Below are 26,103 nucleotides of genomic sequence, written 5' to 3' on the forward strand. Positions count from 1 at the left end.
AGACCCTGCAGCCCTGACCACAGGCTCCCATAACCTCCTAGGACCTAATACAACAAAGGTGAAACTTGTGTCTAGCTTGACACCACTGTATCCCCAACATCCAGCCCAGAGAGTTTTAAAGGTTTTTTTCATTGTTGTTCCTGTTTTTTGGGAGGGTAGAGGGAAGAGTCCTGTATGGTCAAAGCTATTTTCATTATAAGACCAGGCATTATTTGCCTTTTTCACTCTCATTCTCTCACAGTGGTATTTTCCAGAAGCTACATGACATGTGTTGATGTTATCACTCTGATGGCTAAGGAATGTGTCCTTACACATTCCCATGTTTTAAAAATGAATTTTCAGTTTCAACTTCTAGTATGGTAAATATAGATTGATAGAACCCACAAAAAAAAATAAACCAAAAGGTCGTTGGGGTCCTCAATAATGTTTAAGAGTATACAGAGTCCCAAAACCAAAAAACTTGAGAACTATTGGTCCAACACAAGGCCTGGCACACACTAGGTAATTGATTGATGACAAAATCAATCGATCGCTCAACCTCTTGAGAGTTACACTGAGGTCTGCTGTGCACAAGAGGCTGAGAGAAGCAGTGGTCAGTGAAGGGAAAGAAACAACTTTGGGAAACCATTACATGAGAAAGAGCCAGAACCACTGGAAAACATCCCTGACTTGAAACCAACTTCTCGCACTGGATCTCTCCAGCCCTTTTTAGTATAGTGAAGACTGCTCATTCTGGATTGTTTTAGAAATTGGCTATATATTGTATAAGCAACCCATCCCTCCAGGCACCTGGGAGTTGCCCCCATCCCTCCTCCCCAGTCCCCCTCCTGTCACTCATTGTCAATCCCACCTGGTAACTACTTCTTGAATCCTTCAGAATTTGGCTAGGAATTTCCTTCCTCCAGGAAGACTTCCAGGCCCCTCTCCCAGCCTCTGTTATACTTCTCATAGAAGATTTTTCCTTTTCTTTGGGACCACTTCCTTCTGCCTCCAAGTATACACCCATTTGCTGAATTTTCATAATCTCTACAACTAGACTATAAATTCCAGAAGAGCTGGAATGTGGCTGGCTTTGCTTACCAAAATATCCCAAGCACCTGGCACAGAGCCTGGAACAGAGCAGAACTTAATAAATGGTGGATGGATGGCTGGTTTGTTGGGAGGATGAGTGGGTGGGAAGGATGGGTAAATGGAGGAAAGGGGAATGAGGGGATGTTTATGAGCCTTTGAGTAGCTGGGTGGGTGGATCCACCACCACAGTAATGAACTAGTTTCTCTCTTTCTGCCCAGTCTCATAGTGACAACCCAAACAGAATTGGCAGCTAGCAGTCTCACCTCCTGGCTTTCTTATATGCAAAACTCTTATTATACCTATTCATAAAATGGCTCCATCTCCTATAGGATCAATTCAACGTTAAAGAGGAATGGATAAGAAGAAACAATAATAAAATACAATCTCCATAAATGGTTAAACAAGTCTCCCCCCGAATCTAGACCTTCCACCTCTTCATGCCCCCACCCTCATCACTGATCAGAGAAGTTTCAGCCACATCTTGTACTTAATGTAAAATCCTATGAGGTACAAGACAAAACTATAATAGCTCCTTAATCACACTCTAGCAGTTTGTATAAGTTTTCTGTGTGTCTCTGCTTAAAATGTTTTGCCCACTTTGTTTGCTTGGCTAATTCATCCTGCAGAATCCTACTCTCAGTCATGGTTCTCTCTAGGATATTTCACCCTACCCACTCAACACCCTCACTGTGACAGTTTGAAGATCTCCTTTCATGAATACCAGAAAAGATAATGTTTTTTAACTAATCCATTCCTGTAGGTGGGAGACTCTTTGATTGAATTCTGCCAAGGACACTGATTAGATCACTTGATTAGATTGCTTTGACTGGGCTACATCAATGAGGCATGACTCAGGTTGGGTCTACACCCACTTACTGGGTCTTTATAAACTTAGAACACACAGAAAGACATAGCAAAAGGAAACCACCATTTTGATCCTGCCATCTGAGAGAAAGGAGAGTGGAGAGAGAGAGAGAAGACTCCAGGTATGCCTATAGCTGGAGAAAGACAGAGATACCCAGGAGAGATGCCTGATCACCCACACCTGAGCTCAAGAAGAAAAGCCCCGAGAGGCTCAAGGAGACAAGACAGAGAGATGACTGATCACCCACAGCTAAGCACAAGGAGAAAGGGGAGACAGACGAGCAGACCATCTTGCCTTACCATGTGGCAGGATGCCAATATCACCAGTAGCGGACTTTGGTGAGAAAAGTGCCTTGATTTGGACATTTCACAGCCTTGTAACTTGTAACACTTTCCCTAATAAAATCCACATTATAAAAAACAACCAATTTCTGGTACTTTCCATCAGCAGCCATATGGCAAACTAAAACATACCACTGCCATCAGGTTGTTGTGCCTTGAATACTCCATCAGTACCTCATCAGGTTAGAGAACTTAACAGCCTTTCTCTGTTTCCATTGCTCCCCTTAGACCATGAGCTACCTGAAAGTAAGGATCAGTCCTTTGTTCTCTGGCCAAAAAAGGGGCTCAATAAAAAGACAGACAATGAGGTCACCAGGAAACCATCTACTCTTCACAAAGCTAAGCCCATTAAGACCTTAATGCTCAACTTCCCCCATCATGCCTTGTCTGTAGACTTGAACTCCTAATGATCTTTCTTTCTCCATTTACTGTATTATCTGTGGTAGTTTGAGTCTTCTGTGAATGCCAGAAAATTATGCTTTTAAATGAATCCACCCCTCTGGGTGTGAACCTATTGTAGGTCTGGGTGTGAACCTATTGTAGGTAGGACGCTTTGATTAAATTATTTCAGTTAAGGGCCATTTGATTAGATTACAGTCAGTAAGGCATAGCTCAAGGTGGGTATTAATTATTTTACTGGAGTTCTTTAATAAAGGGGATGAATATACAGAGAACAGAGGCTATAGAAACAGAGGGAAAAAAACCCAGAAGCTAAAAGAGAAGGCCCCAGGAGGCAGAGGCTGGAACCAACAGAACACAGAAACTCAGAGGAAGTCACTGAAACAGAAGCTGAAGGCAACAAGGCTGGGAAGAAAGAAGAGAGGGGAGAAATGAGCGGATGTCACCATGTGGCTCGCCATGTCTTGACATATAGAAGAGGAACTCAAGATCACCAGCAGCTGGTCCTCTGAGAGAAAAGCATCACCTGAGGAATCCTTGATTTGAGCATTCTCACAGCCTCAGAGCTGTAAGCTCATAAATTAATAATCCCCTTTGTAAAAGCTAACCCATTTATGGTATACTGCCATGGCATCCCTTAGCTAACTAAAACATTATCTATATGAATGAACCTCATCTTGGTGACTAGTAGACTTCGCCCATTAATTATTGACTTATTTTAGGATTCTGCTCCACACCACAATTCTCATGTAAAATCCTATGAGGTAAAGACAAAATTATAATAGTTACCACTGATCGTGCCTATTCTCTGCCAAGCACTTTTCAGCCATTAATTCCTTAAAACCTCAAAATACCCCTACAAATAAGGTACTATCTCCATTATATAGATGAGGAAAGAAGAGACCAGAAGACTAAAGCGTTCTTTGAAAAAACATGCAGGCAGTCATTGATAATGCCAGGGTGCTACCCTATGACTATTTGACACATCCATCCTTTCACATTCACGCCTCTATTGTACCTTTCAGTGTATAAAATATGGTGCAAAAGTTGGGATTACAGAGCAGTGAAATCCCCAAAGACACCAAACTGATTTATTCAGGCCAAAACTCAAAGACCACCCTCAAGAAAAAAGTTCACACAAGAAGAAAGCACAGTTTCTCACATGCAGAAAGAACTTAATGATTGCTGAATGAATGGATAAGAAATGGCAAATCAATAACTACAAACATGCTCCAAAGACTAAAGAAGATGGTACAGCAAACATATCAGACTTATCCAGGATTCATTAGCTATTGCTGAATCGCAAATGTCACAAAAGAATAAAAGAAAGGGGGCCATGTAAAAGGAGTGGTGAAAATAAGCTACAACAGATAAAACCCAAAGGCCAATATGGGTGAAGTAAGAACTGCCTTTACAGTAATAACACTGAATGTTAATGGATTAAATTCCCCAGTCAAAAGACAGAAGGGCAGAATGGATAAGAAAATATGAGCCACCTCTATGCTGTCTACAAGAGACTCACCTTAGACATAAAGATACAAATAGACTGAAAGTAAAGGGCTGGAAAAAGATACTCCATGCATGCACTAACCAAAAAAAAGCTGGAGTAGCTATATCTTCATCAGGTGAAAAAGACTTTAAAAGCAAAGCTGTTTTAGAGTCAAGGATGGACATTATATATTAATAATAGGGGCAGTTCACCAGGAAGAAATAACCATCATAAATGTATATGCACCTAATGAGGAATCCCCAAATTACATGAGGTAAACGCTAGCAAACTTAAGGGAAAAATAAATGTCTCTACAACAATCGTTAGGCTGAACTTCCTGAGGGCAGGGACAATGGCACTGGCACCCCAGTGCTTAAAATGATGCCCACCCAGGAACTTCCCAGCCTGCCCTGCACGCTGGTGTGGCTGTGTGACCAGTTCCCACCCATGGAAGGTGAGCATTCGCGATGTGTGGGTTTTCCATACCAAGCTTATCAAGAAAGAGGAGTGCATTCTCCATCCTCTGGTTCCCTTCCACTGGCTGGAGAGGGACGACTGTGAGCCCCAGAGAGGAGAGGCTCCACAAGATGTCAGAAAAGCCACCTGCTGACCAGGAACGATACATACTGGCCTGCTTACATGAACAAACATAAACTTCTTTGGTGACATTAGTGTTAAGCCACTAAAATGGGGGGCAAGCTTATTAGAAAAGCTGGCAAGGTCCTCTCCATACCTCCTCACGCTCCTGACCCTAAGAGTGAGGATCAGCTGCTAGTTCTCCTCTAGTCTGCTCAGGGTCTCTGGTGGAGTTACTTCAGGCCTGCCTGGCCCCTGTTCACATTGAGTTTGTGGCCCCTGGACCACAGATTAAAAGGAACCTGCTGCAGCAGACCAGTGACTGACACACCACTGAGACTTGCCTTCCCCCGACTCACTCTGAACTCCAGCACTTTTGGCCCCGTAAGGATTAAAGGTCCCCCACAGCCCCTCTTCATTTGGCATGTGACCTGAACAACTGATCAACAGAGGTCTTAACAGCTCAAAGTTAACAGCTTAATTTTTTTTTAATGGGCAGAGATATTCTGGGGGAAACATTATCTATTCTTACCCTTAATTTCATATCAGCACAATCAAGGTTGGTCCCAATAACAGGAGAAGTTTAATTAAGAATAAGAAGTTTTCCATAAAAATTAAATGTATCCTATGATTTTGGACTGGGGCCTGAACCAGAAAAAAAGACATTATTGGGACAATGTAAGAAATCTGAATAAAGTCTACAAATCAGTGAATGGTATTATATTAATATTACTTTCCAGGTTTTAATAATTATATTATGATTACATAAGATGATAGATAACCTTTGGGGAAGTTGGGTGAAAGGTATATGAAAACTGTTATTATTTTTGCAACATTTTGTAAATATCTCAAAATAAAAAGTTTAAAAAAATTATTTTTTTAAAAACAGTGCCTTCATATTTAAGCAACAGCCCATGGTGACTAACATATTTCCCACAATTCCCCTTCTACCTGATCAAGTAGATTCCACCTACAGGAAAAGGAAGAAAACAGACCAAAATCTATTTTTAAAAGCTTTACCTCTCCAAGTCTTTTTCACTTTTGAGCTAGTTTCCATCACCTCCAATCATTTTCTCTTGAGAGTTCCCTGAGGGTTAAGTCCCACTCAGAAGGAGCTCATGTACCTGTGCCCCAAGGAAAACGCCCAAGCAGAAGCACTGTGATAGCTCAGACTCTGTCAATAAGACCCTGCAAATAAGAGTCAGCAGGTGTAACCATGTGAGAGACCATGAGGCCACCAGAGCCCAGGAAAGCAGCCTCAGGAGAAGAAGCAACCCACAATGGAACCGTTGAGAAACTCAAACTCTTAAAAGTTCCAAATTCTCTAAGTTTTATTTACACTTTGGATGTACAGAAAAAACTGAATTGATTTCACTCTAACTACATCCTAATTTCAATGTTCTCATGTAACAAAATCATATTTGTCAACTTCTGTTCTGGGTAATGTATCTCTACAAATTGTTGTTTTTCAGACTACAGATCAGAAAATTAATTTATTGATTGACAACCTTTTAATTTTTTTAAATGAATTAATAGAGAGTAGAAAATATCAATATGCATTGATCATATAGTATGGGTTAAATATACCACTTCTCCCCAACACAGACCAGAAGAGACTAAGGAGACAAGGCAATTAAATGCATTGTGGTATCCTGGATAGGATCCTGGGTCAGAAAATCTGAATAAAATCTGGAGTTTAGTTAATAGCATTGTACCAGTGTTAACTCTTGGTTTTGATCATTGTACCATATTTTATGTAAGATGCTAACATTAGGGGAAGCTGGCTGAAGAAAATATGGGACCACTCTGTACCTATTTTGCAACTTTACTGCAAGTCTAAAATTATTTCAAAATAAAATATTTTAAAAAAAAACTTTGTGAGGAAAGAGACAAGAGATTATTCTGTCCCATAAACTATGTGTCATTTAAACACAGTGAGAGCATTGTACTTCCAATTCTCTAACCTTCTGAAATAAACATAAGGCACATAAAATGTGCAATTTACGTGTAATTAATTTAATACACAGTGAAAGAACTGAAGCTGCCATTCCTTCCTAGGCTCTTCCTCAACCTTCTCTATCTCTCCCTCCCTCCTAGCTCCCAAAAGAATGATGATCATCAGGATTCCCTTTCCTCACCACAGCAAACAATGTGAGACACCCTATAGATGCTGAGCCTACAGATTCCTAATTCCTCATGAGACTCCACAAAGTGCAAAAGGAGATGGAGGGGAGGGCAGTTATTAACACAACCAATACTTTCTGAGTACCCATTTCTGCCAAGCAGTGTTCCAGGCTCTAGGGAAAGAGCCATGAACATGGGCAAGGTACTAGTTCTCATGGACTTTACATTTATGGGGAACAACATAAAATAAACAAGCAAACAGAACACATGCACACGCACTCACAAATTCTGATAATGGTGAGTGCTATGGAGCCAAAATCAGAGTTTTATGATAAAGACTTCTTTGAAGAAGTGATATTTTGAGCCAAGGCCTGATCCTTTCCTGATCCTCAGTTTCTTCATCTATAAAATGGAGCTAACAATATTAACCCCTACAGGCTCTATCTAATTAAGTTAAATGATGAAGACATAAGATTTAGCACAGTTCTCAACATCATTACATTGAAAGCACCAACTTCCGCAATTTACATTAAATTCTACAAATACCATTTAAATTTACCCCAAGTGTCTATAAATAGATGGATTTCTGGTCACAGAAACAGCTATTTCCCCTCTACTGAGCAGGAGCAATGAATAATGAATGTATTTGGAAAGAGACAGATCAGGAAACACAAACGCAGAGCCTGGGAGTCAGCAAGAGTGAGGGAAAACTGCCTGCCCCTGCTGTCTTGATGGGAATCAGTGGGCTGAAGCCTCAGGAACTATGAGCACTTGCTCATGAATGATTTTTCTCTTGACTGCCTCGAGAACTTGAGCTCCTGAGAAGGCAGTCCAAGCCACAGAAATAAACCAGAGGCTCCCACTCCTCAGGAAGGAGCTGTGTGTTATAACACAGATTATCACATTCTCCTCCCAAGATGAAGGTGCAGCTATAATTAACATATTCTCTTTCACAAAGCAAGCGTTAGTAAGGCTGCATCCCCAAAACTGCAAAATCTATAGAAATAATTTAGAAAAATTATCATGGATCCCTCCCTCTCTCCCTTCCCCTCTCCCCCTCCCTCCTCTCACTGTTTTGGCTCTAACACACAGAGATGCTCACACACACACATTTCTCCATGTTTGAAATAAAGCCATTTAATACAAAATTATGTTTAGTAAATACTCTTAAGTCACCAAAGAGTATTTTTTAAGCTAACTCAACTTACACATTGTCTAAGTATATTACATTCATTAAAGTATTTTTAAATATTATACATGAAAAACCACCACTGGTCACTTGTTTCACTTTACTTGTCAAGTCCAGCTAAAAGAAAGACAAAAAGCTTCCGAGCGCTCCCTACCCTGCACGTCAGCAGCAGAGGCAACCTTCCCTAAGGAATCCCCTAGAAGCATCATCACTGTGCCCCTCCCCACCCAAGATACCTGCGCTCTTCTCTTTCTAGACATCTCCTACCTCACTCCCTTCCCCTCTTAGCCTTTTTCCTCCAACTTCCTAATTCCCCACCTGCCCTATTTTCTTCTTTAAAACAAAACCAAACACCTCTTCCCTGGGGAGCCTGGTTTGCAAAAGCCCAGGTGAGGGCTGGGCCCGCAGCCAGGCTGTGAGCCTCCAATGAGGCTTGAAAAGATTGCATTACAGAAGCAAAACGCTGCACAGGTGTGCAGAAACCGCCTTCTCCCTTCCTTGCCTGCCTCCGTTAGCAGAATGGGCAGTCAGGTGCTGCCTCCAGCCCCTCGTGCCTACTCACCTCCCAGCCTCTTGCAAGCACGGCCCAGCTTCCACCCCTCCTCTCCAGAGACACGAGGCACCATCGCCAGACCCAGCCAGCGTGTGTCTATCTCCAGCCCATGCAGCCTCTGAGGCTGGTGACTCCCAGGCTAGAGAGCCTCCAGCCCCCCTGTAGTATACAACAGTTTACTCTTGTCTTCTCCTCCTTCCTCTCTCACAGCCCTTCTCTCTCCACTGTTCCTCCACTCCAGCTTCCTTAGTGTGGCTGTTAGTAACAATGATGATTATAAAAATAATAGTAGCTATTACTATTATTGTGTACTGAAAGACTGTCCCATGTGCTCAACACTTGGCATACACTATCTCATCTAATGCTCTCAACAGCATAGGTAGTAGTATTTTACAGTTCCCAAATGGGGCCTCAGGATCCTTTTACAAAACTCTTAAAAATTACTGAGGAGCCCAAAGAGCTTCTATTAATGTTGAATATCTCTATTGATAGTTACTGTATTAGAAATTAAAACATATTTTAAACATGAGAATGCACAGTACACAGAGGCAGGACAGCATGACTCATCCGGCACCTCTGGCAAACTCCACTGTATGCTGGTGAAGAGACTGAGAGCAAAAAACGCAAATAACAGCTCAGTATTTTTGTGACAGTGGTGTTGACTTTGCCAATCCCCTAAAGCAGGGATTCTTAACAAGGGGTCTGTGAGCTTGAACTGAAATTCAAAAAAACATTATTCTTGTGGGGACGTGTTGGTGAGGGTGTGATGTATTTATTAAATAATACACAGTGTAGTGTAGACTTAGTAAGGGGTCCGTGGTTTTCACCTGACTGCCAAAGGGATCCATGGAACAAAAAAAGGTTAAGAACTCCTGCCCTAAAGGGTCTTGAGATCCTCAGTTGTCCCTCGACCACACTTTGAGACATCAATGTTTGTGTTTGTTTTTGTTTTTGTTTCGTTTTGACATTTTGAATAAATCTTTTTTTAACAAATCAATTTTAATGATATATATTAATAAAGCACACAATTCAACCAAAGTGTACAATCAGTGCTATTTGGTATAATCACACAGTTGTGTATTCATCACCTCAATCATCATTAGAGCATTTTCATTATTTCAATAATAATAACAATAAACAAAAACAAACTAACAAGAAGATTTTTCATCCCTCGATCTCTCTATGCTTCCCCTGCTCTACATAGTTGCTATTTCTGGCTATTTTGGGACAATCATTTATTTAAGCAGTTTTATTGAGATATATTCATATACCACACAATTTATCCAAAGTGTATAATCAATGGCTTTTAGTATAATCACAATATTGTGTATTCATCACCATAAAAAATTTTAGAACAATTTCATTACTCCAAAAAGGAAAACTCCACACCCCTTAGCAGTCCTTCCCCAGACCTACATAACCACTAGTCTAACTTCATCTTTATAAATTGATTTATAGTTACATTTTATATAAAGAGAATCATACAAAATATATTACTTTGTGTCTGGTTTCTTTTACTTAGTATAATATTTTTTTGGTCTGATATTAAATATTGTAGTGTTGACATATTTTTGTTCAATTTCAAAGACAGTCTTATATATGCAATTTTACACACATTCATATTTCACATGCAGTCTTTCTATGCTATATAGTTCCATGCTACATTTTTTATCTTTCCTTTTGGTAATATACATGACCTTAGACTTTCCCTTTAAACCCCTTTCAAAGCCACATAATAGTACTGCTAGTTACAGACATTACGTTGGGCTTTCACATTGGGAATCACTGTATTATGAAAAGAAATAGAAACTTAGCCTTAAAGAGTGCAATCGATTTGTCCGAGGCCACCAGTGAAGTACTGTGGTCCTCACCAGACTGCTGTTCCCACTTGTTCTTTTTCCTTTACTGCGGTCTTCCCCAGAGACAACGCTCACTTCCGCAGCATCAGCCACCACCTTCAAGGGATGGCCTCCAAATGCGCACCTGAGTTCCCAGGGCCTGGCTCTTCCACCTGCACCCCGAAATAACTCACCTCGGCACCAGGCCTCCACCCCACCAGGCCCTTCAGCATCTCTGGCTTTGGGAAAGAGCAAACAAGGCCCCAAACACTAGGGTCATCTTTGATCCTCAGACTCCCTGGGTCCTCCTGACTGGTCTTCAGAAGGTCTCTTGAAAGCACAAAACACAGGCTATAAAGCAGTGCAGATTAGGTTCCTACCTGGAGGGGAAAAAAGATGGATCCAAATGCACCAAAAGTTTAAGAGTAGTTATCTCTGGATGGTGGAATTATGAGTGATTTGTGATTTGATTTCTTCGGTACACTCCATGCATAGCACACTTTTTTTTTTTTTTAATGTTTATACATTATTTTCAGAAAATACAATGAAAACTTCTTCATGGTTTTGGTGGTAAGTTTTGTTCCTTGACTATGCCCCTTCCTATTTAAGCTCCAACCCAATGCAGAATCAAATCGTCACAAGTCACATTTCAATTCCCTTTATGTTCGTCCTGCACCGGTGTCTGCCCACTCCAACACACTTCCCTGAGCCTCAGGGTCTCATATCATCAAGTAGTGGCAGGAAAGTCAGTTGGATAATAGTACATAAAAGGTACTTAGCACAGTGCTTGGTGAACAGTAAATACACAATTGCCAAATGAGAACAATAATTGGCAAATGACAACCCTGTTTTAAAACCAGCAGTAGTTCCCAGGGCCTATTACTAACACCCAATATTTTAAAAGCCCAGCAACTGTTAGCAAGTGTTGCCTCATCCAATCACCATGGCAGGCCAATGGGGAGGTCCTGTGAATATCTCCATCTTACAGATGCAGACACTGGAGCTCAGAGCAGTTAAGTGCCAAGGCACAAAGTAGGGAAGTGGCAAAAGTGGGATTGAAACATGGTTCTGTCTTACTGTCCAAGAGAGCTTTCCACCACAATGGACATGTTCTATATCTGCACTGTTCACTATGCAGCTACTGAGCATCTGAACTGTGACTAGTGCGACTAAATTTTTTATTTTACTTCATTTTAATTCAAATAGTCACATGTGGCCAAATGGCTGCCATACTGGCTGGCCAGCACAAGTTTGGAAAATAAAAGTCCAAACTCCCAGGCTTAACAAAGAAAAGCCCTCACAATACCACACCTACCTGCCTCTCAACCAATTCTAATGGAGAGCTTCCAATTAGTCTAAAATCCTGATAAACTATACACCTCCCTACTTCCCAGCCACCCCCTGCCCTCCCCTTATCTAAGCCTCTGTTTAACAAAGGGGCTACAGGAATTTAGAGTAAGACAGTCTTGGGTTCAAATCCAAGCTCCACATCATTGCAGCTGTGTCCTAGGGCAGGCTGCTTCAGGCTCTGAGCCCTGGTTCCTCATCTGGAGAACAGGGTGATGATGCCTTTGCAGCCTGCAGAGAGCCCTTAGCAGAAACTTTCTAAACGGTTTCTGGTAATTCCCCTTGGGCTCAATTCAAACGCCACCCCCTCTAAGAGATCGTTCCCCGAGTCTCTAAAATCCCCTAGCGGCTCTTCTCAGGCTCCATCTCCAGCAGCACGTAGCTCAAATGGATTCCAGGGTGACTACCGGAGTTCTCCAGTGCACCTGCTCTGCCAGGGGACCAGCACTCCCTTGAGGCCAAGGGCATGGTCATCAGTGAACCAAGAGGCAACAAGTCACCATCTAAAGGACTCTGGAGGGAGGGGAGGCAGCTCAGCCCAGCATTATTAGCTGAGGGGTCTCAGTCTCCCCTCACTAACATGGGGAGAAAAAGAACTAACTCCGGCAGTGGGTGGGAGGAGGAGACAAAGCCACTGGGCTCAAGAAATGAGCACACTGCCTGGTACATGGCAGGGTTTCAGCGAATGCTTTCCACCCTTACTAAGTAAGACATGTCTGTCATCAGGATGACAGACCCAAAAAACTATACACCAACTATTTTGCCTTTGATACTACCTTGCTCAGGAAATAGGAAGACATACGCTCTAAAAACATCAACCTCAGTCAAAATACCCCTGGCAAAAAGGCACATAAAAAGATGTTTAACATTGCTATTAGGGAAATGCAGATCAAAACTATAATAACATATCATTTCACATCATACAGAATAGTCATTAAAAAACCAAAAAACTTTCTAAGTTCACGACTTTTACTATACACTTGCTGTTTATGATTGTTCATGTAAGGATAACATACTTCAATAAAATTTTTAATGGAATTCCAAAAAACTATAAATGCTGGAGAGGATGTGGAGAAATAGAAACACGTCTTCACTACTGGTGGGAATGTAGAACAGTGCAGCCTCTGTGGAAGTCAGTTTGGCAGTTCCTTGGGAAGCTAAATATAAATATAAAACCGCTGTGGCGGCGGACTTGGCCCAGTGGTTAGGGCATCCGTCTACCACATGGGAAGTCTGCGGTTCAAACCCCGGGCCTCCTTGACCCGTGTGGAGCTGGCCCATGCACAGTGCTGATGCACGCAAGTAGTGCCCTGCCACGCAGGGGTGTCCCTGCGTAGGGGAGCCCCACGCGCAAGGAGTGCACCCCGTAAGGAGAACCGCCCAGCGCGAAAGAAAGTGCAGCCTGCCCAGGAATGGCGCCGCCCACACGGAGAGCTGACACAGCAGGATGACACAACAAAAAGAAACACACAGATTCCAGTGCCACTGACAACAACAGAAGCGACAAAGAAGACGCAGCAAATAGACACAGAGAACAGACGACCAGGGTGGGAGGGGAGAAAAATAAATAAATAAATAAATCTTTTGAAAAAAAAAAAAGAACTGCTGTATGATTCGGCAATCCCACTACTAGGAATATATTCACAAGAACTGAAAACAGGGAAGCAAACAGGCATTTGCACACCCATGTTCACAGCAGCATTATTCACAAATGCGAAAAGATGGAAACAACCTAAGTGTCTGTCACCTGATGGATAAACAAGAGGTGGTATAGTCATATGTTGGAATATTATTCAGCTGTTAAAAAAAAATCATTTGGGGAAGCATAATGCTACATGGCAAAACCGTGAGGACATTATGTTGAGTGAAATAAGTCAGACATACAAAGACGAATACTGTATGGTCTCACTGATATGAGCTAAAGACGATGAGTAAACTCATGGAGCTGGACTATGGAGCGTGGGTTAGTGGGAGACAATGTGGGCTGAGAAGGGGGAGCTGATGCTGGAGTATGTAGAATGCTTAATAAGGTCAATTGTAAATATGTGGTAATGGATGCAGTTGATAGTAGCACATGATAATGAGTTAACAAACACTGTTGATTTATGGATGTGATTGTGGCTGAAACAAATAGTCTAGGGAGGTTAATGTTAGTTGGAGGACAGCTGGAGGATAATACAGGGAATGTATAACATGAATTTTGGTGCTAGATGAGGATTGTGGTTAATAATACAAACACAGGAATGTTCTACAAGGTGTTAAAAATATGGTGGTAGTGGGAAAAATACAACTAATGCAATGTATAGACTATAGTTAACAATAATATTGTAATGTTTTTGTAGTAAAGGCAAAGAAGTTATTATATTAATAAAAAATAAAAAGATTATGGGATTTAGTTTTATGAGATATGAGCATAATTAATCATTTTTTTTTCTCTTTCCCATTTTCTTCATTAACAAGGAGACCTTGGTCACATCACTTAACCAATCTGCAGTTATCTGTGTATCTTTCTGAGCACTGGAGGAACAACTGAGTTTGCTTTTTGGATTAAATGAGATTAAAGTGCTTGTACAGAACTTTTCTTGGCGTAATGCTTCCAAAACTTGTTAAGCTGCCTTTTGTCTGTTATTTTTTTTTTAACTTGAAAAAAGTTTGAATTAAAAAAAAAAATACCACTGGTAGTTGTTTTCTTCTTCTTCTGTTGTGAACGTCATAGAAATGACAATGAATTCTACCTGAGAGGCTAATCAAAAAGAGAGGCTAAGAACCGTCAGAAACAAAAGGAATGGTGTGGCCTTGCCTCAGCATATAAGAAAGCACATTGCCAGCAGTTAGTAAATATTTTTCAGTAAAATATTTTTGGAAACATTTGATTTTGAAAAAAAGTCACAAAAATCAAATTATAAAAATAATAGTAATAACAACAATCAGCCTTTATGGAACCCTTGCCATATGCCAGGCACTGCGTGGAGGGTTACACCTACATGCGTGATCTCTTTTAAACTTTACTCCAGTGTTTTCCAAACTGTCCAGTGCAATTCATTAGAGGGCCTTGAAATCAATTTAGCATTTTTAAAATGAAAGAATAGAACACAAGAGTATAGAAAATGAAAGAATTGTATGTAACAAGAATAAACACTTTATGAATCCTTTACAATATCTACAGGGCTGCAATTTAAATGTGTTTCTTAAGTGAGTAAAAAAACATTTTTGGGGGGACTCTTGCCTAAGACAATCATATAGAGTATATACAATTATCACCTCCATTGTATAGACGCAAAAACCAAGCCTTAGAACAATTAAGTCTCTCCTCAAATGTTTCCAGTTCGTAAATGACAGAGCTGGGATTTGAACCTAGGCATTCTTCCTTCAGACCAGACCCCATGAAGACTGGTAGATCAATGGAACAGGACAGCCGGCCCCTGAAGAAGCACCTAGAATTTTCAAGAAAATCTACACACAAAAAAGAAAAGTTACGCCAATGTAAACAGACACATTAGTCAACAATTTTTATTTTGTTGTCTCTTCAGAGGAAAAAAAATTAGATTCTATAAAACTGTATAAAAAAAGAAAAAAAACTAGTCATAAGAATCATGGAAGACTCCACATAGAAAAAATTCTACAGAGAGAATACATAAATGTTAGACTGACCCATAAAAATCATGAACAAACTTAAGTTTCTGCTCACTTTGAACACACTTGAAAAAGGACATGGGGAGTGGATTTGCTCAGTGGCTGAGCTCCTGCTTCCCATGTGGGAGGTCTGGGTGGAATCCCTGGTACCTCCTTTAAAAAAAAAAAAAGACAGCTGTGACCGTGACTTCTCTAAGAAATTGACTTTGGGCAAGGACTCTATGCTCCCCAATCTGTAAAATGGCAAAGACTAACAGTCTCTACCTCCTCCTAAGAGTTGCAAAGATTAAATGAGATTTTTGTACCTGACACCCTCTTGGCAGAGTCTGGCACACAGCAAAATTTCCATAAAGGTAGCAACTATTATGATGCAACATAATTGCTCTTTTGCATTTGGCACTATTATTTCTGTCACACAACCAAAAGCCACAACGCAATAAAAAAAAAAATCAGCACATCACAACGTGCCCTGAACCAAAGCACTGGGTATTCCTTACTGGGACAACCGGTTACGTTTGGTTCCTCGCTCAGAAACACAGTCCAACTTAGTGTCCCATCACCCTCCTCGCCACCATCCCATAGGAAGATGGCTGCAACAGGCGTCATCATTTCCCAATCACTCTAGGCTGTTCTTTCAGGTTGGCTGCTGCCCCTTTTCCCAAATCTTCTCGACTCCAATTATTATTAAAATATTTTAACAACTTCCTTCAATCCTCTCCCACAACCAGCTGAAACTTCTTCCACCAATGCCAATGACTTTGTAAAGTAACTTTTAAAGTTAAACAAGTTTTTATTTATAAAACTATGCACAAGCAGAGTAAAAATTCAAACAGTAAGGAAAAAAAAAGGCTTCTCTCTTCCTCTAACATATTCTTCATCAGTCCCCCTCCCTAGAAATACCACTGTTAAGTTTCTTATGACTACTTCTATACAAGTACAGCCATGTGTGTATATACACTTTTTAGACACACACATAACTCTACTATACTAGATGTGTATATGTGTGGATATCTTGCTTTTCTCACTTAATCCCCTGTCTGGGAACTCTTCAAATCAACACATTCTTTCTAAACGTGCACAACATTCCACCAAATGAATGGGCCATTACTTACTTAACAAATCCCCCATCTATGTACATTTGGGTCATTATGATTTTTTGTTGTTACAAACAATGGTGCAACAAATATCTTATACTTTTATCTTGGTAGGTAGGAATAAAATACATATAGTTTTCTAGAAATGAAATGGCCAGATAAAAGGTTTCATAAATTTCCAATTTTGACAGTTACTGTCAAATTTCCCAATATGACAGTTTTGGAGGTTTCAATTCTTTATGCTACCAGAGCCCAGTATGAAGTGCCTGTTACTAGCATTTGATGTTCATTTAATATTTACCAATCTCACTGGTAAAAAGCGGTTTCTTAATGCTATTATAATTAGCATTTCTTTCCTTATATGAATTAGGTCAAGTATTTTTGGTTGGCGATTTGTCTCCCTCTTCTTAATTCGCTGCAACTACTGGATCATCGACTCTCTTTGAAGCTGCTCTTTGGAAGTCCACCAACGCTCTTGTCTCCAAGACCTGTCTTGTTCTTATCAACGGGGCACCATCTCAGTAACATCTGACATCACCAACCACCACCTCCTTCTGTGCTGTTTCTCCTACATGACCTGCAAGCCAATCTTCTCTCTCGAATCCTAAGGAGAAGATTCCAGTGTCCAACTCCTAGTTGTCTTTTCTGCTCACCTTATATTTATTCAGCTATCAACTATGGGCAAAAGCTTTTCAAATACCAATATTCGAATCACCTGAGGCCTAAACCCAGGTTCTCACCATCCGTAGAGAGATGAATGTCCTTCCTGCACTTCAGGTAACGACCTGGGTCAGCACACTCACAGCCTCGCTCTATGCTGGGCCTTGTGCTTACCTAACAGCTATTACATTTCATAGGTCTCTACACATCCAACAGCGAGCTCACCAACTTCGCCCATTCTCCGTCCCCAAACCTCTCCTGCTGCCTCAAGTTTTTAACCCTAATGATCCTACGCCCTTACCCCTCCTCTACCTTCCCATCCAGTCAGCTGCCAAATCCTGTCAAGTGTGCTAGTGTAGCGATCTGGCCTTCCCACTTCCACCTCCAGCCTAGACCACTGCTTTCCTGCCTCTTTCTCCAATCCTGGTGCTACCAGAATTCTCCACTGCGAGCACAACAGCATCACGTCAATCTACCTCCTCCAAGTACTTGCATTCCAGACTTGCTTCCTGTCATCCCTCCATATACTCTGAGCCCCAGGCCTGCACTGGCAAGGCAGTGTACTCTCAGCACCCCTCACAGCCAGCCCTACATTTATGAGAGTCATGCCGAGATGTAGAACCTCCCATACCAGACGATTCCTAGAAGACATTCACCAGGCCTCTCTCCTTGTCCCCCAGGTAGCGCGCAGCACAATGCTGTGCATTTGGTAGGCGTTTAGTAAAATGCTTTCTAAAGTTAACCAGTGCTACCTTCTAGCATGTGTTCATATTATTCCAAAGAAGTAAAAGAACCTCTACACATGGAAACATAATTTTTTTAAAAAAATATTTTTAAATCATCTAAATGGAGTCTTTATCTTGTAATGATTGAATACACATATTCTCTTAGGGTCTACAAAAAAAAAAAAGTCAAACTCCTTCCCTAAACAATTTCGGAAAGAAGTTGAAAATCACAAAAGCACTTATTTCTAAAAGCACTGCTTTCTGAAGATTACAAACCAGCGTAACGACTCCTTATTTGTCTATCTGATTCCAACAAGTCAAAGAATCTAGTTCTGGCTATCTCTTGATTTTATGACCTTCTCGTGCCACAACTGGGGCAGAACCACCAAACACTGACCTTCACAAAGTGGTAAGGTTGAGGCGTTTGACCACATGGCAGGTCAAATGTCCAGCAACTCACTGAGACCCCAATAAAAATAAATGACCATGTGTGAACCCGGCCTGTCAACTCAGAAGCCACAGCATTTAGATCCACGTCATCCTTCAGTGTTAATCCAACTGAAAAAGTAACTTTTCTCAACCATCTTTCTAAACCAGTTATAAAAGAGGTCACTGAAAAGGAAGCGCCAATAACGTTCAGTAAATGAAGAGTCAAATCATTCTGAAAAGTATTACTCTTTAGAAATACATAACAATACTAAGGTCTCAACGTGTTTACAAGCCGTCCTGCTCCTCTCAGCATCAGCACATTTCAAAGGCGTGCACTCAAGTGTCCTTGACTTTTTTTTCCCCGGGCGTCAAAACTTGGTCAAAGTTTTCCCATTCACCCTTGAACATGAGGTTCAGAACTGTCAAGTTACTGATCACAGGGTAGGGTCCACATTCAGGGAACCGAAATCACCTCTTATCAAGCGATTAAAAAGTAAAATCGTTAACACTTAGAGAACTTCTGACCTGGTACAAACGAGGGGTGCCCCCGGCAGGCTCGCGGTGCCCCATCACCACTTCCACCTTTCCCCAGAGGACTTTCTCCCTTCAAGGAAGTGGTTGCTTGGTGCTTCCGAAACGGGAAACCAGCGGACCTCCTCAACTTAATGGGATGGGGAAAGTTTGTGGGAATCTTCTCCGTGGCCTCGTGAACCTTCACCCCCAGGGTCCCCGTCAGGGAAGCAAAGCACAAAGTCCTCCAGGGCCACAAAGGCCGCAGCCAGGGCCCAGTAGCCGGGGCCCCGCCCAGGACACTTAGGTCCAGTCCAGGCTGTCCCTGAGGGGAGCCGGGAGGTGCGGGTGCGACCAGCGGAGAGTGCGGGCGGCCCACTCACCTGCGATTCATGGGCCGGACCCTCACGGCCACCTTGACCGATGCCATCGCTCATCCCGGCCCGGCCCGCACGGGCTGCCACCTGCCCGGCGCCCGGAGGCCGCCGGCGACTCCCGCGACTCGGCGCGCGACTCCCGCCCACTTCCCTGTCAGCCCCCGCCCCTCGGCTCCCGCCGGGCCCCGGCGCCCCGGAGCGGCCCCACCGGCCAGGCCACTGAGCATGCCCAGCGCAGCCCGGGTCCGCGGCTCCGCACGCCGGGCTTTAGCGACGGCCGGGAGGCGCGGAGGGGGCGGGCCCGGGGCAGGCCAGCAGGCGCCGCCGCCCGAGGTTGAGAAGTCGGGCGGAGCAGCGCTATGGGCCCTGGGGACCCAGAGCCAACCTGGGACGGAGTGATGTCAGGACTTCTAGGGTTCATCCTTATGCACACTGGAGTGGGGGGAGAGAAAAGGCGATCGCAGCCATTTAGGGCCAGAGCAGACACCGCCATCCCGGGGGTAGGACTGCCCAGAGCCGCACTTGGGCAGCCCTTCACCTTGAAATGGCTGCGCCACCTCCTGCCTGGCGGCTCAAGGCAGGTCCATCTTAGGGACGAGGGCACTGAGGGACAGAGACGATTGTCACAACTGCTGGCCGGCGAGCCGCGTAAGGCCTTCCCCGGGACTCCAGGGCGCCCAGCGCGCGGCGTGGGTGCAGCAGCTCAGGGTAACGGGGCAGGAGAGCGAGGTGGGCCCTGGCTGCCTCGAACGCGGGCGGCTCCCGGCCGCTAAATGGGCAGAAACCAGGTCATTTGGACTTTTTTTTTTTTTTTTTTTGCACTTGTGTTACAGGCTAGTAGTTGTAGTCTTAATTGTAAGGGAGTCAGAGTCAGGGGTGGGGGCAGTCGCTTTCGCTTGAAGGCTTAGGGCCCGGCGTAGAGGCGAGCGCCCCCCCCCCCCCACACCCCTTCCCCCGCAGCGTGCAAATCCCCTCCTCAGTCCACCGTTAGGCAGGCACGCACGCCTTCGTTCCCGCACGCCGCCCGGGATTGCCTCCTGCCCCTTTCAAAGAGACTCCACACAGCCCACCCCCGCCACCCCGAGGACCCCTCCCTCCCTGCCCTGGGTCGCGCAAACTTGACCGAGGGGAACGGCCACGCCTACTGAACACAGTGCCCCGCCCGCAAAGCCGATACCTGTCTTCTCCAGGCCAGCCCGGGCCACCGAGCCATGAACTGGGACCCAAAGAGGTGCCCCGCTCCCAGCCTCTCCCCGGGGGATTTCACCACCCCACACCCTTCCCGGGGCACCCAGGAGCCGGCAGGCAGCGGCCCTCCTTCCAGTGAAGCGGGCGGGACCCGGGGGAAGGGGCTGCTCCCCCGGGAAGCCGAGCTAAAATGGGGACCGGGAGGAGTCAGACAGGGCCCCTGGGTTTGAGCCCCAGCCTCAGCTAGTTTGGGGAGTTCTCTGATTTGCACTTATTGGGCGCCTCGGGGGCTCTGCAACTCAGGAGCAACTCCATGGAGTTGGCTAATGCAATAAGGGAGATGTCTCAAGCACGTGACCTAGTCAGGCAAGTAATCCTTGTTTCAGCACCTTCCCTAAAGCCCCGCGGCTAGCCCGAAATCTTGGGTCCCCTTTATTCCTTTAACCCTTAAACCCCAGGGGTTTGTTTTGCCTTTTTTTTTTTTTTCTGTTGAAGAGCTGGGTGCGGATTCGACCACAGGGCGGCGAGAAAACCCGGAGCGCCGGGGTCGGAGCGGCTGAGCGAGCCGGGCATGCGCGCTGGCGGCTCGCAGGTTTGAGGCGCCGCACGGGAGCCGGCGCCGGCAGGGCGGGGCCCACTGTATAAGGGAGCTGCTGGGGGACAAACAGTGCGGGCGGCACTCCTGCTGGGCGGGGCTGCGCTCCTGGCTGGGCGAGGCTGAGCTCCTGGCTGGGCGGGGTTGCGCTCCTGGCAGGGCGGGGCTGCGCTCCTGGCTGGACGGGGCTGAACTCCGGGCGGGGCGGGGCGGGGCGGGGCGGGGCGGGGCGAGGCTGCGCTCCTGGCAGGGCGGGGCTGCGCTCCTGGCTGGACGGGGCTGAACTCCGGGCGGGGCGGGGCGGGGCGAGGCTGCGCTCCTGGCTGGGCGGGGCTGGGCGGGGCTGTCCTGAGCCCGGGACCACCGAGGCTTGAGATGGTCTGAGGCGCTTGCTGCACCCAGGAAAACGCAGTTCGTGAAAACACGTGTTAAACTTGTTAGGAGATCCAACTTACTCACTAGGGCTGTTTCTGTATTTGGGGCCTTAATGGTTGGTTGTTCAGGAGGTTTTGTTCATTCGTTACTTTATCTTCTACTGCCTGAGCAGACGTGTTAGTTCCCTGAGTTACACGAAATATTCATTTGATATAAAACAGACTCTCACGGTCCGACAGACCAGTTGAGTCCAAACAGCACTCAGAGAGCTTTTGAATACGACTCAGTTAAAAGATCCATCCTACTGCAGATGGACCATTAGAGAACGCTTCTAATGGAGAGTAAAAGAAGTTTCTGAAAGGGAAGATCTGTGATAAGATACGGTGTTGGCTCATCTCTTCAAACTTTAATGTGCTTGCTTTAAAGTGTTTTTGCAAACTCTGTTGCTTATACGACTCGCCCGAGGATCTTATTAAACGGCAGACTCTGCTTCAGTGAGTCAGGAGTGAAGCTCGAGCGCTGCTCTCTAACAAGCTCCCGGGAGTGGAGGCTGCTGGTCCAAACCCCCACTTTGAGTAACAGAGTTAGATCTCTAAGCAAACGGTGTGCGAGCTTTGAAACACTAATACTGAAAAACACTCACTCACAGGGGCTCTTAGTCTAGGGTGCACGGGGTCAGTGAATGGAATTCAGGGGTTCTGTATCAGGAGTGTTTTGCTGTGCCCTAAACTCAACAGCTTAAAACAACCACCATTTATTATTTCCATGACACTGTGGGTAGCTGGGCGGGTCTCATGTGCCTGGGACTCAGGGATTGAGCCCAGCTGGTGTCGGTCTCTTTGTCATCCTCAAAAAGTTTACACCAAGTGTCTTTGTGTAGCCAGGCAGCATTTCAAGAGGGCAAGCCCAGTGCACAAAATTCTGTTGGGAGTCACATTTGCTTAGGTCCCCCTGGCCAAAGGCAGTTACTGGCAAGCCAAGATCAGTGAGGAAGAGGTCATCCACCAAGAAGGGGTACTCATGGGAGTGATTAAAGTAACAAATCTACCAAAGGGTCCATGAATATGGATGGGGCAGGGAGTTTCATCTTTACTAGCTTCTAAATTAGTAATACCTGAGATATTGAGACAACTGGAAATCACAGACATTTCCATGTTAAATTACAATGGTGCAGCTTTCCCAAATTGTCATTACACCCATTTGTACTTTGAAATTATGGTAGTCATTAAACTAGCCACTAATATTTAATATAAGATCACATTTGCTATCACAAATATATTTTCTAATATTTTGATAGCTGTATTTCAATATAGTTAGTTTTCCTAGTAATCCTAGGTATTTTATTTTATGCATTTAAAAGTTATTCTGAAAATGTTGCTTTCACCAGACAGCCAAAATCGTCCATGGCACAAAAAAATTAAGAACCGGTGATTTAGAATTTCATTTGGATGTATGACGGGCATCTCTATTTCCTAAGAAGATGAAATGGTGTTGGAAAGGAGGAGAAGGAAAGATTCTGAGCACTGGGATAAAACCCGAGTAGTATTTTAAAAGAATTGAGTATTAACACTGTCACCAATAAAACTTTTGTGTGCATTTTGTTTTGGTTCATTTTGTTTGTTTTGATGTGGCTTATTTTGGTTTTCATTTCCAAATAGTTGTAAGACCTTAAGCAGTGATTTAAACTCCCTGGGTCTTATCGTCTTCATCTCAAAGTGAGGTAGCACAGACTAAAGCATTCATTCTGCCTCAAAATATTTGAATCATCTTGAAATACTGTTATCAGAAGAAAATACCATATCCCCATCAACTATGATTTTTTTCTTACGCCATCTCTAAGGAATAAAATTGATTTACTCTCTCACAAACATGACTTTTAAAAAACCTTGCTAACCAGCAGACTGGCACACTTAAATTGGGTCATAGAATACAATTGACAATTCAAAAACCGATCTGATGTTCTCTGAGCTAGAAGTACTGGCCTCAAGCACTGTATTACACTGTGCACGTACCAGTTCCTTATGGGGGTACCATATACCAAGGGACTTAAGTTGAATTAAAGAGCTATGCAGTGAGCCAATAAACAAGTAAATGTTCTCCTAGCTTTCTTTCATATACATAGATATAGATATAGATAGATGGATATTTTTTTAGATTTATTTTATTTCTCTCCCCTTCCCCACTGTTGTCTGCTCGCTGTGTCCATTTGCTGTGTGTTCTTCTACATCTGCTTGCATTGTCAGGCGGCTCTGGGAAACTGAGTGTCTTTTTTTGTTGTTGTTGACTCATCTTGCTGTGTCAGCTCTCCTGTGTGTGTGGTGCCACTCCTGGGCGGGCTGCACTTTTTTTCACGTGGGGCGGCTCTCCTTGCAGGGCACACACCTTGCACTTGGGGCACGCCTACACAGGGGCACCCCTGCATGGCACGGCACTCCTTGCACACAGCAACACTGTGTGTAGAACCCTGGACCCTCCATCTGGTAGACAGACACTCTATCAGTTGAGCTATGTCCACTTGCCTTCCTAGCTCTCAAACAAATGTATAGTAATGTCAGACAGAAATAATAGACGCCAAATTCAAACTCAGCACCATTTTCATTTTTTAAGTCATACAATTTAAGGTATACTAAGAGTCTTCTAAAATACTAAACATGAAAAGCAAACATAATTTGAAAAGGCATAGTTTGCTGCCCAAGATTGAAACTTGAGCTCCAAGGTAACAGGGAAAATTATCACAAAGATCAAGCTTAGTAATTTTACTGCAAAGCTATAGGCAGGTAGCCATGAATGCCAGTTTTCTTTTATAACAGGAGTATCTGAAGAAATCATAGCAGATTCAATTTTTTTAGAAACTTTCACCCTAAATCATAGACATTTTAAATACTAAGACTTTTTAAAGGATTGTTTCAATTGCATCTAACTATGCATAAGGTAACTAACAGTTCAGAATTGATGGGCTTTTTTTTTTTTTTCTGATGTACCAGGGCCAGGGAATTGAACCCAGGACCTCGTATGTGGGAAGCCAGCACCACTGAGCTATACTGGTCCCCCAAGTTGGTTTCTTCATTTGTTTTGTTTGGTTTTTGTTTTGTTTTTAGGAGGTACCAGGGACAGAACCCAAGACCTCATACTTGGGAAGCAGGTGCTTAACTGCTTAAGCTACATCTGCTCCTAGCAGATGGGAGACCACATTTAGTTGAAATCACGAGTGAATTCATTCAGTGACACAGAGTTTGGACACCCAGGATGGATGAGAAGGTGACTTCTGAGGCAGAGGAAATACCTTGAATGAATGTTTAGACTTGGGAGGGTGAAGGTCCTGCCACAGGAAGAGTGAGAAGCCTATTGGCCTGCTGCACACGGGAAAGCTGTGAAAACAGTTATCAAATCTGTCCCTCCCTGTGCCCATATCTTGTGGTGTCACTTTGCAGCTCTCAACCAGAGGTGGAATCTCTGTCTCCACCTCTTCACCTTGGCTGGTCCTGTGAAGTTGCTTTGGCCCACAGAATGCAGCAAGCCTGGGCCTCAAGAGCCTTCACATTGCATCCACGCTGACGCTCCCGACTGCTGCCAAGCGAGCGCTTGCTAGTCTGCTGAATGACCACACGACCCAGTCTAACCCACCACTGCAGCCAATAGCCAGCCGACCACCAGACAAGTGAATGGGGCCACCTGGGACCAGCCAGCCCCTGCCAACTCATCAGCTGATCTCAGGTGTATGAGTGAGGGCAGTCAAGAAGAAGTGAGCCCATCCAGATCAACAGAGGCACCAAGCTGACCTGTAGACTCTTGAGCAGGACGTGGAGGGCTGCTGTTTAAGCCACTTGGTACAGGTGTTACTGGATTTTGCCTAGGATCTTGATTATGCTGCAGAAATGAATTTCAAGAGCACGTAGGGTGAGTTAGGCCAGTAATTTATTCAGACAGGGTGGGAGGAGAAATGGGAGAAAATAACACATCATGGATCCCACGTAGAGAGGAAGGGGCTGAAAGTGATAAAGCGGGCTGATTTACAGACTAGATTCCCCATTATAGGTTATAAACGCCCAAGTTTTACTTGCGTGGCCACATGGCAGAGGAAAAACAGCAAGAGCAGTGCACAGAGGACAGGACAGGGGTCCACAGGCGAGAAAGCACCCGAGAGAGCTCAGGCCTTGTGCCTGCTCTTTTGAACCATCGATTATCCCACCCCTTTGCTAATGGCCAGGAAGGAGTTCCAGCTGTTTACCATTTTGATTGCCTTTTTCTCCCATCAATCTTGCAGGAGAGCCCAATGATAAAGTCCCTGGGGAATATCCAGGGCTTCTCCTGGCTCCCGGAGGAAGTCTTCTTCTGAGTGGCAGAGTCTTGGGGAGGGTTTTCCAGCAGCCTCTTGGGATTATTGATGTCCATGGGGACTTCTTGGCAGGTTCCAGATCCGCCTATTGATTCCCTCTCTTACTAGCCGGCTTCACAGGGTTTGTGGTTTATGTTATTGTTTGTATCTAGACACATCCAAACATAAACACGATCTGAGATGGACAATGCAATTCAGGAGCCTTTTTAGTCATATAGCAATAGGAGCAACACAGAAGTGGATGCTGCTTTTGTCAGCCTTCTGCAGTATTTAAAGAAATGCGGCAGATTCCCAGAAGAATTCTCCCTGAGCACTTTACCTGCCTTCCGCCTCCCAGCCTCTGCTGGGACCATGCATCCCGCAGGACTGCCTTGTCCTCAGCTCATCG

The 26,103-nt window shown here is 44.1% G+C and overlaps 1 protein-coding gene across 17 annotated transcripts in view; it reads right to left on the reverse strand.

Moving 5' to 3' along the window:
• KIF16B (kinesin family member 16B) overlaps nucleotides 1-19,393 on the reverse strand; it is a 321,124-nt gene extending 301,731 nt beyond the window's left edge. For 14 of the 17 annotated variants that reach the window (XM_058287593.2, XM_058287592.2, XM_058287584.2 and 11 more), the window contains exon 1: nucleotides 19,228-19,386. In XM_058287593.2, the coding sequence (XP_058143576.1) occupies nucleotides 19,228-19,274 (47 nt within the window). In that variant the 5' untranslated portion in view covers nucleotides 19,275-19,386. Of the gene's footprint in view, nucleotides 1-19,227 lie in introns of all 17 variants that reach the window. The other 3 variants (XM_058287591.2, XM_058287585.2, XM_058287590.2) reach the window with 1 other exon arrangement.
• Nucleotides 19,394-26,103: the final 6,710 nt, after the last annotated feature.

Source organism: Dasypus novemcinctus, chromosome 24 (genome assembly GCF_030445035.2).
Source record: "Dasypus novemcinctus isolate mDasNov1 chromosome 24, mDasNov1.1.hap2, whole genome shotgun sequence".
Classification (NCBI taxonomy): Eukaryota; Metazoa; Chordata; class Mammalia; order Cingulata; family Dasypodidae; genus Dasypus; species Dasypus novemcinctus.